At 56.0% G+C, this 11,911-nt stretch overlaps 1 protein-coding gene across 1 annotated transcript; it reads right to left on the bottom strand.

Annotated features, from left to right (window-relative positions):
* Window positions 1–4,071: 4,071 nt before the first annotated feature.
* Window positions 4,072–10,537, bottom strand: LOC102941225 (platelet-derived growth factor receptor-like protein). The gene is made up of 6 exons (XM_037907864.2): window positions 10,128–10,537; window positions 8,393–8,738; window positions 7,078–7,229; window positions 6,576–6,869; window positions 5,658–5,797; window positions 4,072–4,456 (listed from the first exon to the last, which is right to left on the bottom strand). Exons 1-6 carry the CDS (start codon window positions 10,330–10,332, stop codon window positions 4,235–4,237), a joined length of 1,359 nt encoding a protein of 452 aa, XP_037763792.1. The 5' UTR covers window positions 10,333–10,537; the 3' UTR covers window positions 4,072–4,234.
* Window positions 10,538–11,911: the final 1,374 nt, after the last annotated feature.

Here is an 11,911-nt window from a genome sequence, read left to right on the forward strand (position 1 = left end):
GTGGCTAAAGGCCAAGGCTTTTCAACAAAAGAAACAAACCGGCCCATCTTCTCCCCTCAGGTTGGCGGCGCTCCCAAGCTGCTCCTCAGCATGTGAGCCAGGGCCCTGGTCCCGGAGCTCGAGCTGGGCTGGGTCTCAGGAGCGCCCAGCCCCAGGGCTGACAAGCCGCACAGGTGCGGCCGGTTGGGGCTGATTGTGACCACAGGAGTTCTTTAGCCTTTTCTTGACTGCTGGGAGGGTTATAACTAGCTGCCCCACCACAGATGGGATGCAGAGAACCTGCCCTGTGTTTGGCAGGGAGGCCGTTAAACCCTCGTCCCAGAACAGAGGAGAAGCTGCAGAACCCAGCCTGCACCCTCCCTGAAACTGGGAGAGAGGGGAAGACGCCAGCTACCAAGACCTTACGGTACGGGGAGACTGGCTGCAAGGGTCCCTTTGCAGTGTTGTGTATAAGTGCGGTCGGTGAGAAGCCCTTTCCTGTATGAGAACAGAGCTCAGGTTCCCGCTGTGAGTCACCCATGCCTTGCCCTACGCTACAATGTATGCGGTGCAAGCATGGGCCCTTTGGAAGCAGAGGGTGTTTCAAGGCTGGCCTGTGTTTTTCTCTTTAGCTGCCCCAGAGATCCCACTGGAGCTGGCTGAAGTTTTTCTAGCGCTCACATTCAGATGGGAGGGGAAGGGATCCTGGGTGGAGCAGAGGTCAGTGTGGACTCGTGTTCCTAATGCGCTTAGTACTGCGGAAATTCCCACCCTCCGCCAGCATGCTGGGTGGGCTCGGACGGCCCCGAGGGCCACCTCCCCGCAGAAAGGAGCTGTTGAGTGTCAGGTCTGTGGCTAGCGCACAGATCTCCATAGGAAGCACCCCCACGATTTGCTTTCCTTGTCAGCGATCTCGGCAGAGAAGCCAAAGACTGACTGAGCTACTGTCTTACCCATCTCCTGCCCCTCCCTGTTAGGACAGAGACACACAGGTAGCTCAGTGTGTGTGGCGGGGGGGGCGGCGAGAGTTCGCACCCATTGTTTTTTAGCTACAGATCTGGCCCCCATCATGACAGTATGTTAGCCCCTCGAGCACTGGTGAAATTATCCCGGGTGGGAGGGGGACTACGGTTTTATCCCCATTATACAGATGGGGAACTGCAGCACTGAGGCTAAGGATGTTCGAAAGAACGCAGCAAGTTGGGAGTCCATGGGGTGCTGAACACTTGAAAACCTGGCCACCGGTGTTGCAATGGGAGCTTCTGCCTGCTGAGCACCTTAGAAACTCTGCCCCTTATCGACCCGCCTAAAAGACACCCCTTATTCCCCAATCAAAGTAAACCCTGAAATGAAGCAGCCTAAATAAACCCCACTATAGAGAGAAATTAACCCTTGTTTTTAAAAAATCCTTCCTGCAAGCAGTTGACAGAGATGCCAAGAAGCTCACGCGAGCCTTTCTGTTGCCGCTGATTGTACATGGAAGGAGCTGAGAGCACATGGGGATGGGCAGAACGAACCCCCGAGACAGACTAGGGAGCTGAGCTCTTCGGAAAATCTGGCCCTCCATGACTTTGCCAAGGGCATCAGTGGCAGAGTTGGGAACCAAATCCTGATCTCCTGAGTCCTATGCCATTGTGCTAACCACAAAACCTACCCCCGTTCCGCAGAGACCCTGAGAACGTGGCTCCCCAGAGCTGTCAATCAGGCAATTGTCACTTGCACTAAACTCATTTTAAAAGGAAACAGCTTCCACAGAGAGAAGTCTCAGCTCCTTGTGGGCCAGGAGACAGGAAAGTATGGGCAGGGGCGGAAAGGCAGCTTGAGTCCTGCTGTTGCGGCTGTCACAGCCATGGAAAGACTCTGCTGGGCATCCAGCACTGACCCTCAGGACAGCAGCACTCGCATGCATCGGGGCAACATGAGTGACCCCATCCGCCGGAGAGCTGGCTGGAAGAGCAAACTTTCACGGAGGCTGCCTCTGCTGGTCTCTGACCAAGAGGATCTCTGGAGTCTGGCCAGCCGTTCTGTCATGCCTCCAGCTCTCCCCAATGCCTGGGACCAATTAGGCTGCGGGGTGCACTGCACAGCTCACTCGCTCTCTCCCACATTGGTATTTTGCTAATATCTTTTCAGCCTGCTCGGTCAGGAAGGAGTCAGGGGAGGTAGGGGGAGACGAGGCCTCCAGCCATCAGTCATTCTCAGGGGTGGCAGATGACAGAACGAGGAGCAATGGTCTCAAGTTGCAGTGGGGGAGGTCTAGGTTGGATATTAGGAAACACTATTTCACTAGGAGGGTGGTGAAGCACTGGAATGTGTTACCTAGGGAGGTGGTGGAATCTCCTTCCTTTGAGGCTTTTAAGGCCCGGCTTGACAAAGCCCTGGCTGGGATGATTTAGTTGGGGTTGGTCCTGCTTTGAGCAAGGGGTTGGACTAGATGACCTCCTGAGGTCTCTTCCAACCCTAATCTTCTATGATACATTTCTCTGGCCTGATATATTAGGGGGTATTTGTCACTTCCCGGAGGTACAATCCTTAGTGTAAGAATTGCAGGCAGGGCCCCTACTGGGTGTTAAAAACAGATGTAGGCAATAAGATAGGGTGTATTTCTATATCATGGCTGTCCCCCCTTGGGCTGTCCCCGTGAAATGGTTCCACGAGGGAGGGCAGCGTGACTGGTGCCGTGTTAGAATTAAAGTTTATGGCTGCTAGAAAATACATACGATGGTCCCTGTTCAGGACTGCACATGGGAAAGCATGCTCCTGTGTGAGCACCCGCATGCACTGCACATATACATGCATGCACAGGGGTGTACATGTACATGGAGGCATGTGCCTATACAGATGTGTAGGCGAGCATACATAAATGCATGCACAAACACATGTACAGCTGTGTAGGCAGACACACACACGCACACATACTCTGCATGCCCTGATGAGCCTACACATATGCACAGGGCCGTCCCTAGAGGATTGCGGGGCCCAGGACAAATCAGCCTGTATCGGGCCCCCATAACATTTTTTATACAGGTGAAATCTGGTGTGGGGAGGGGACCCTAGTGGTGGGGGGGTGAGGGATGATGGAGAGTCACAGGGTGGCAACTGTGCTAGGGGCAAGGGGCCCCCCTGTGCTGGGGCGTCCCGGGAAAGGACGGAAGGGCAATGGATAGGGTGAGCCTGGCGCTGGCGCTGGCGTGTTCTGGCGGTGCTAGGATGCTGGTGGCCAGTGCGGTGGAGGGCAACACCAGGAGCCATGGCGGGGGTGGGGGGGTTGCAGTTGCTGCTGCTGAAGCCTGAGCCCAAGCCCCGCGATGTCAAGCAAGAAATACAAGGACCCCTAGCCCCACCCCAGCCTGGCCTAGCACCCCCCCCCCCAAGACACATGCATTCTGAAGTGTGGGGCCCCCCAAAGCGCAGGGCCCGGAGCGGTCGCCCCGATTTGCCATACCCAAGGGACTGCTCTGCATATGCCCGCGCAGGCTCCCACACGCTGCACACCCACGCACAAAAGTGATCACACACGGTACACGGGTGACTAAAATGATATGACCATCTGCTGGCCTGAACTAGAGCTGGGCCTGACCCAAAATCCTGGATCCAACAGCCCTGAACTTTGGGATAGGTTGGGCCCACAGTTCTGAACATTGGTGTTGATCCTGTTATGTCCAATGAGCCCTGGGAAGAATCCCAGACCCAGGTGGCCCTGAACCTGGCAGAAGTTCAGACCCCCCTCTGCATTGGACCGTAACAGCTTAGACCACCCATCTCTCTCTTCGCCTCGGAGAGCTTTGCCCAGATCTAGTTTCTTTCCCAGCAGCTGTGACCCAGCTGACGTGGTTCTGCTACCCTGGGCCCAGCTCCCCATGGTGTTGTGTTAAGAACTCAAGAGCAGAAGCAGTGAGGGAACCTGCCAGCCAGCAATGTGACTCTCTAGGGTTCTGGGGCACGTTGGCAGCAAGGCTCTGTGGCACAGAGGGACTGGCTTCCCATCTCGGATCTTCTTGAAAGGCTCTGCTTGTTCAGGGTTGACCCAGACTCACCTGGGGCAGCCTCTCTCCTCCCACCAGTACACCCTGAGGACAAAACACAGTCTTTCCTCTTTGAAGAAGCTGGTCAGTTTAATGAGTAAATAATTCACATGAAGGGGAGGAGGGAGAATGGAAGCAAGTTTGGTCCCTGTGTCACAAAGAGATCTCCGGTCCTTTTATTACTTCTATGCATTGCCATAGGTGATCTCCTTGTCTGAAGCATGGCCTGGCTATCCAGACTGGGCCCCCTTTGGGGACAGGGTGGCTGGGAGTACCCGGACACGGGTGGAGACGGTGGTGGTGCCCTGTAGGTTTGTGGCGCTGCAGGTGTAAAGCCCCTCGTCTATGGCGCGTGCCTCATCCACATAGAGGATGCTCTCGGACTCCTGCTGCACCTGCCCGCCTCGGCGCGCCAGGTCGGTGCGTTCGCGGATGTAGGGGGGCCTGCCAATCTGAAAAGCAAGCGAGGAATGGGGGTTGGAGAGCTCCTCTCCCTTCCTAGGCATCTTGCAGAACCTCCAGAGCTAGGGGCTGGTAAATGCAGGGCTGGAGGGCTCATCCGATGCTCAACAGCCCCTCATGCCTAGCCCTGGTCACTGGCATCTGCTGCAGCAAGAGAGGGCATATTAGCCAATCCCCTGTTCCATGCACGGGGCACTACAGGGGTCTTTGTATCTCCCCCCGAAGTGTCACCAGAGATGGGCAGAAGGGACCTCAGCTTCACACCTGGTCTGCATGGCGGCCCCGCCAACTACCCCCTGCACACACACTCCATGTTACCCTGCAGCACCAGCCCTGGGCTGTCGTGCGAGCTCTGGACTCCACCCCCTTCCAGCTCAACAACAGGCCGGCCACCAGCTGAGCCTGCATGGACTTGTGTTATGCCAACTGACCAGCCAGAATGAAGCACGCCGCGCCCCTCTGTGCCACACCCTCCCCGGGAGCTGGCATGGGCCAGTGGTGTGAAGGAAGGATGGTCATGGTGAGGACAGCGGCCAGGCTGGTACGTGCTCCAAAGCTGCCTCTGGGGAGCATACAGCGCCCTCTGTGAAACTAAGAGTAGGGCGCCGTGTGCATGTCCGATGAAGCCCAACTCCCATCCCCCCATTCCTCCCCCTTCCCGCAACCCCCTGCCCACAGTCATTGGTTTCACTGGCACCGTCCACCATTCTGCAGGCCCCAGCCCATGTCCTGTTCAGCTCTGTTTCCCTGGCCCTGGTGTGCTGAGTGAACCGTGCTAGGGCAAAGCACATCAGCCCTTTGTCCTGTTTTCTGTGGGGAAAATGCCTCTGGTCAGCTGCAGAGAAGAAGGAAAGTTGTGCGCAGCACAAGCCCCAGGCTTCTCCCTGTGCCCTTCCAGCTGGGGAGACACCATGGTCTGCGAGTGAGGAGACCTCAGTTCTGTTTCTGGCTCTGACCTCCTGTGTGACCTGGGGCAACTCATTCTCCCTCTCTGGCCTTTATTCCCCCCCCACACACACACACACACTTTCTCTGTCGAGACTGTAAGCCTTGGGGGGCCGGGACTGCCTCTTACTCTTTGTAGGTACAGTGCCTGGCGCAATGGGACCCTGATCTTGGTTGAAGCCTTTCGGTTTTACAGTACGGTCAGGCTAACAACACCCTTCCCACCCAGCCACCTCGCTTCCCTACCTGCTGCCCCGGATACTCCCAGGTGAAATCGACTGCGACTTCTGGTTCTCCAAAAACCGTGCATGTCACGTTGAAGTTTTCTCCAGTCCTCACCGTGGTGGCTGAGGGGCTGACCATGGGTTTGGGAGCAGAGGAAGGGTCTGCGAGGGAAAGAGTGAAGTGGTGAGAAGCAGGATAAGGAAGGGCGGCAAAGTACCCTGGGTTAGCCACTTTCCCTTCCCGATCGTAGGAGACGGGCTAGTCAGCCAATGGCAGTTCAGGGAGCTGTAGCACTGAGAGTCCATCAGCCCATCACCTCCCTGCCAACCCTTCTGGGCTTTAGGGCTGGGTTAAGGGAGGGACAGGCCTGCTAACAGGTATCTCCACCTAACGGGGTCACTGCTTCTGCTTAGAGACCTCGGTCTATGTAGCAACCTACCGTCTCCTTGTGCTGGATGGCGTGTGTACATGTGGCCGGCTGACAAATGGTACGCCAGCGTGTGTATGGTCCTCGATAATTACAGACTGGTGCAGGTGACAAGGGGCGCTCAGTTAACATGCCCTGATAGCGCAGCCGGCAAAGGGACTGCTCTGCATGAGCAGATCTGTATGAGGGCAGCTGTGCCCAGAAAAGCCAGTGACAGTGAGGAGAGGGTAACAATACACAGCCTCGTGGGCTAATTCCTTCCGCTCGGTCTAAGGAAGACGGGTGGAATTCTGTGTCCCCATTCCTGCCCCCATTGCTAGTGTCACGGAGCATTTCTGGCTAGCTAGCACAGTTCCTGAGCTGACAGCGATGGAACTGGCTCGGGTAGAGGCAGCGAATGTCAGCAAGCTGGCAGGTGGAGGTCTCGAAACCAAAGGAACACACAGGTTAGGGTCTGCTGAACCAGCTCTGGCAGCTGGATCTCCCATCCCTGCCAGGCAGTGGGCACTCACAGTTGATGTAGATCAGCATGTACTTGGTGGATATCTGCCGCATGCCGTCCAGGCTGGCCATGCAGAAGAGCGACCCTGCATACGAGGGCCGCGGGCGGTGGATCACGAACCCCCTCTTCATGTCGTACGAGATGTCGATCCCGTCCACGGCCACCTCCTCGGGGGGGAATTCACGGTGCAGCGTCACCTTGGCCAGAGGGCTGGTCACCTGGCATGGTAGGAGCGTGGGGTGGTTCGTGCGCAGCTGGACCACTTCGTAGTAATCCTCTGTTGGCACAAACAGCTCCTGGGGGTCTGGGGAGAGAGGAGGGCAGTGGACATACTGGAGACAGGGAGACACTTCCCGGCTCTCCCCCTGCGCCGGCCTCCTGTGTAGCACGCCTTAGCCCGCGTAGGCCTCACCCAGGGCTTCCCTGTCCACTGGATAATGAGAGCAGATGCTGATGCTCTCTGGCTCAAGTCCCCTGCCTGCCCCAAACCGGTCTAAGCGCAGAAGCCTGACCTGTGAAGAAGATGAAAGCCTTGCCCGTCCTGTCCTCTCCGTCCTGGCACTCGCTGTCCCGGCACTGGAAGGACCAGCAGCTGTACTCGCCCGTGTCTGCCGCCATGGAGTTCACCACCAGCAGCTGGCTGTGCCTCTCAAAGTGCTTGATTCTGAAACAGAGGGGAGAGGGCCCCGCTCAGACTCCAGGAAAGTCACCCTGGGTCTCTGCATCAAACGTTAGAACATAAGAACGGCCAGGCTGGGTCAGACCAATGGTCTGTGTCACCCAGTATCCTGTCTCTGATAATGGCCAAAGCCAGGTACTTCAGGGGGAATGAACAGAACAAGGCAGTTATCAAGTGATCCATCCCCTGTCGTCCACTCCCAGCTTCTGGCAGTCAGAGGCTAGGGCCACCCAGAGCATGGGGTTGCATCCCTGGCCATCTTGGCTAATAGCCCTTGATGGACCGATCCTCTATGAACATATCTAATTCTGTTTTGAACCCTGTTATAGCTTTGGCCTTCACAACATCCCCTGGCAATGAGTTCCACAGGTTGACTGTGCACTGCGTGAGGAAGGAAAACACCCACTTATCTTCACGCTCACGGTGATGGCCTGGGCCCGGGGAAGGGCTTCCTGTGACCCCGTTGCCTGTGTCCAAGCACAGACAGTGATGACAGGGTCACGGTAACGATTCCCAGTGGGCACTGAGTGTCACGCTCCCCCGCTCTGGCCTACCTGCCCACCCAGAGGGGTGAAGTCCGGAGATGGTTAATAACAGGAGACTTGGCCAGTGCGCTCCAAATGCTGAGAGATGGATAGTGCATGGCACAGCCCCACCCGTAACGTGCTCCCAACTGCTGTGTAGCTCGCACTGTCCCCTAGCCCAGGGCCCTGGGGCGTGAACGGTGGGACGGGCAATGGAAGCTGCAGTCAGGCTCAAGCTGAATGTGCGGCTTGGGCTCTACATCCCTGAGCCTGGCTGAGCACAGCGGGCGAGCGCCAGCCAGCTTTGCTCCCTGGCGGATCTCACAGAGCGAGCAGGGGGTGTCTGTGTGTTTGTGCCTGTTAAACGAGCTCCGATTGTCCATGCCCAGGTAATGTGTCTGCTGCATGCCCTCTCCCGTGCTTGGCTTCCAGAACAAGGGTCTGCCCAGATCCCCAAATCCAAGCCTCCTGCATGTAATTTAGTGAAGCCATTTGATGTCTTTCGCATCTCGGGGGAATGGACCCCACACAGGCCCTGCTCACCCCTCATCCATGACAGGCCCTTGACAAACACCCCGGGCCTGGATAGCCTCCCAGAGCCCGTCGCACATCATGGACACGCACCTGAGCCGCCCCTCATCCTCGTCCTCCAGGTAGGCAGGGAACCTCCACCTGACGGCCTGCCCTCTGCAGCGCAGCTCCAGGGTGTCGCCTGCCCTCAGTGTCAGGGAGTCAGGCACTTTCTGGAACCGCCCCCTGGCCACCACCCGAGTCAGGATGGACGCAGGCTGGTGCACCTGGCTGGGAGGGGCCGTGGGTTTCACTCGGGCTTTGGCCTTCCGGGGCTTGGCTGCTGCCTGTTGGAGCTTTTGACCTGTTGCTTTGGGAGGTTTGAGCTTGTTTGGCTTAGGCTCTTTTGTGATCTTCTTCTCGGTGGCTTTGGGGGGCTTTTCCTTCTCCTGACATTCAGCTGAGGACAGAGAAGACGAGTTTGACAGCAGAGCAGCAGCAGGCGCAGGCCCACGGGGGCAGAGGGCGCAGCATGGCTTTGCAGGTTTTTGCACTGATCTTTAATGACAAAGGCTGTTCAGCAACAGGACCGGGTCAGGACCCAGGCACTGCGAGGATGCTTATTCTCCCTCCTAACCCACAGCACAGGGTCCATGGACACACTAAGGGTCCGCTTATGAGATGCCCCATTTCTGTGTGTGCAGCTAACTGAGCCCACAAAATGGGGGGAGGCACCCGTGGACCACAACACATCGACTGGGCTGGAGCCCAGCGCCTCAGCTGACGTGAATCAGTGTCGTTTCACTGACACTGATGAAGCTACACCAGCCGAGCATCTGGCCCTAGGTTCTTGGATCCCTGAATCCACATCCACAAAAGGCTGTTTGCGTATTCAAAATGGGAATGTGCCTGATACAATGGCCACAATCAATAGCGGGTTCAAAATCAGAGACCAGTTCTGGAAAACTGGTCCCAAATGTCATATCCCCCCTGAAGGGGCAGAAATCTGCAATTCTTGCAGGGTGACATTATTTACCAAGGAAATTCTTACCTACTCACCATGCAAAGGACATGACTGGCAGGGTCCCTGTGCCGTATAAGACGAGGCTTTACCTAGTAGGGTTACTTGTCTTCCTACTCTAAGCTGCTTCTGGGTATTGGCAGAGGAGGACGCTGTGGAAGTATGGTAGCTGAGCAGACAAGAGGTCTCTCTGTTCACTCACTGTTTTGCCTGCTCTCTGTTCATTGATGTTGGGAGGCATTTGTGTAGCAAGTAGCTTTTGCCTCCTACCTGTCATCCCCATATGCACCCAAGCATGGGACATCTGGGATGCACCTGGCAGAGAGCAAGAGATCAGGCGTCCTAACTTAAATGTGGGTCTCCCAAATCTGCCAAGCCATCAGCCTGGCTCACAGCCCTCCCATGTATCCTTCTCTGGCCAGGGAAGAGATGGCTCCTGTACTTGATGCATGTCTGAAGGGAAGCTCATCCAGCTTCCTTTTTATGCTGACATAAAGCCAGCAAAACCTGGGATCTTTCCCTTGATGACACTCAAGCCAAAATAATTGGGGCTGCGGCCCATTGGCGAAGTTGCTCCAGTACCACGGCCTTGCCAAAGCGGCAGAAGCAAGTCCCTGTACAGCCACAGTCCCTGAGTTCCTGCTGGTATTGCAGGCAATAAGTGACTGTCTTCATGCCATGCCTTTCCAGCATGCTGCCCTCCAACAAGGCATCCTTGTGTAGGCCACTGAGGAACACAAGGAGCACCCTGCTAGGGAGGGGGAGGGAATCGTATGGGCTTGGGAAATGAGTAGGAGGAAGGGAAAGAGTCAGAAAAGCAAGACTTACCCAAGATGAGGAGGAGAAGGCTGCAGCCCAGGGCAGCCAGGGCCTTGGAGTTCATGCTGGGGCAAGCCAGGCACAAACCAGGGAGCTGCGCTGCTGAGGTGGGGCTGCAGCGCGAGCGGCTGAGGGCTACAGCAGCTGCAACGTTCCCAGCTCGGCAGCAATTCCACACTCTCACGTCCTCTCCGAGAGGGAGGATGGGGCGCATGAGGGGACGGAGAGTCCAGGGGGCTCAGGAGATGAAGGGGAGAGGTTTCAAAGCAAATCAAAGGCTTGACTCTTTGCCTCGTTAAACAAAATTCCTTTCACCCCCACGTGCCATGAAGGCATTCAGGTTCCTTCAGAGGAGGTGAATGGAGCTATTCAAAGCCTGGCTCCAGCAGTCACACTCCAGGCTTAAAAAGAAAACAGTTCCCACCGCCTTCATTTCCAGGCTGTGCCTGGTCCGGTTATGCAGTGGAGAGTATGGGGCAGGTGGAGTGGTTGGATGCAAAGCGCTTTGGGGAAGGGGCCAGCTCTACCCCAGTGTTTGAACAAACTCCTAGTACAATGGGGTGCAAATCCCGAGGGAAGACACTGGGTACTAACTCCCCCGATGATGGTGATAACACAGTGTGGGTGAAGGGGAGCTTCTTGCTTGAATCCTGCAGTTTGCTTCCCCTTCCAGCTATTACCTTTGATACACAGTATTAAAGGGTAAATATGGCAGTGCAAGATCATGTCACAGAGTGCAACACAATGCAGGCCAGCAGCCTGGATTAATAGAATACTTAGCTCCAACACAGCCCTGTTCATCCTCCGATCTCAAAGCACCATCCCTACTGTATAGCAGGGGAAGCCAAGGTACTAGGGGATGAATTAACTAGCCCAAGGAAACTCAGTGAGACAGTGGCAGGACTAGGTCTGGCAGTTCAGAGCCCCAGCACCTCTGGGTTTGCTGCATCCATTATGAATGTAAAACAATTGCTTGAGCCCCGGCCACTGTCCCCTCTAAACTGTGCGCATGTGCGCGTGCACACAGATCCTAAACCCCGCGCACACGGCGAAACACCGCACGCACAACAATTTGCACAGAAGCACAATAATTTGCACAGAAGAAATTTTTTGCGCACACGGCCTGTCAAAAATTTGCACAGAAGACATTTTTTGCACACACGGCCTGTCAAAAATTAGAGGGAACATTGCCCCGGCCGCTCTTCCATTACAAATTAAGCCCTGATTCATGTGGCCTCTCCATGGTAGGACAGTTCTGCAGGATGCTGGGCAAACTTGTGGACCGAAGGCCATCCCCGCAACCTGGAGGATGGGTGCACATATTAACTAGACATGGGGGCTGCGGGGCCTTAAAGGGGGACAGGACCTGGTGTGGAGTGTCCCTGTGGTTTAGGGGAGATTTAGGGTTAGGGTTAGAGTCGCTTGGGGGCAGAGGAAATATTCAGTGTTGCCTTTTTACTTATATTTGCTGGAGAAGCCCCGTTTTTGAGCTTCCATAGAGAGCAGCAGTTTAATTCCCTGTGGGACGAGGCACGAGGGCCACATGGCACCCAGAGGTCTCCTCCCACTTGGAATCGTAAGCCCTGCCTAGCATTGCCTCCTAGGGCAAAGGTTTGTCACTGCATTGTTAGCACGATGGCAGACAGGCCGGGTTCTGTAGCCACCCCACACACCGAAGCCTGCTCTTGATGTTCATGGGAGCTCTGCGTGTAAAGCAGCTGCAGAGTCTGGGCCCATGACAGCCCAGAAATGCAGCTTCCCCAAGATTTTCCCCTTGGGCTTTTTGCCCCCAC

The sequence above is a fragment of the Chelonia mydas genome, chromosome 8 (genome assembly GCF_015237465.2).
Source record: "Chelonia mydas isolate rCheMyd1 chromosome 8, rCheMyd1.pri.v2, whole genome shotgun sequence".
Lineage (NCBI taxonomy): Eukaryota > Metazoa > Chordata > Testudines > Cheloniidae > Chelonia > Chelonia mydas.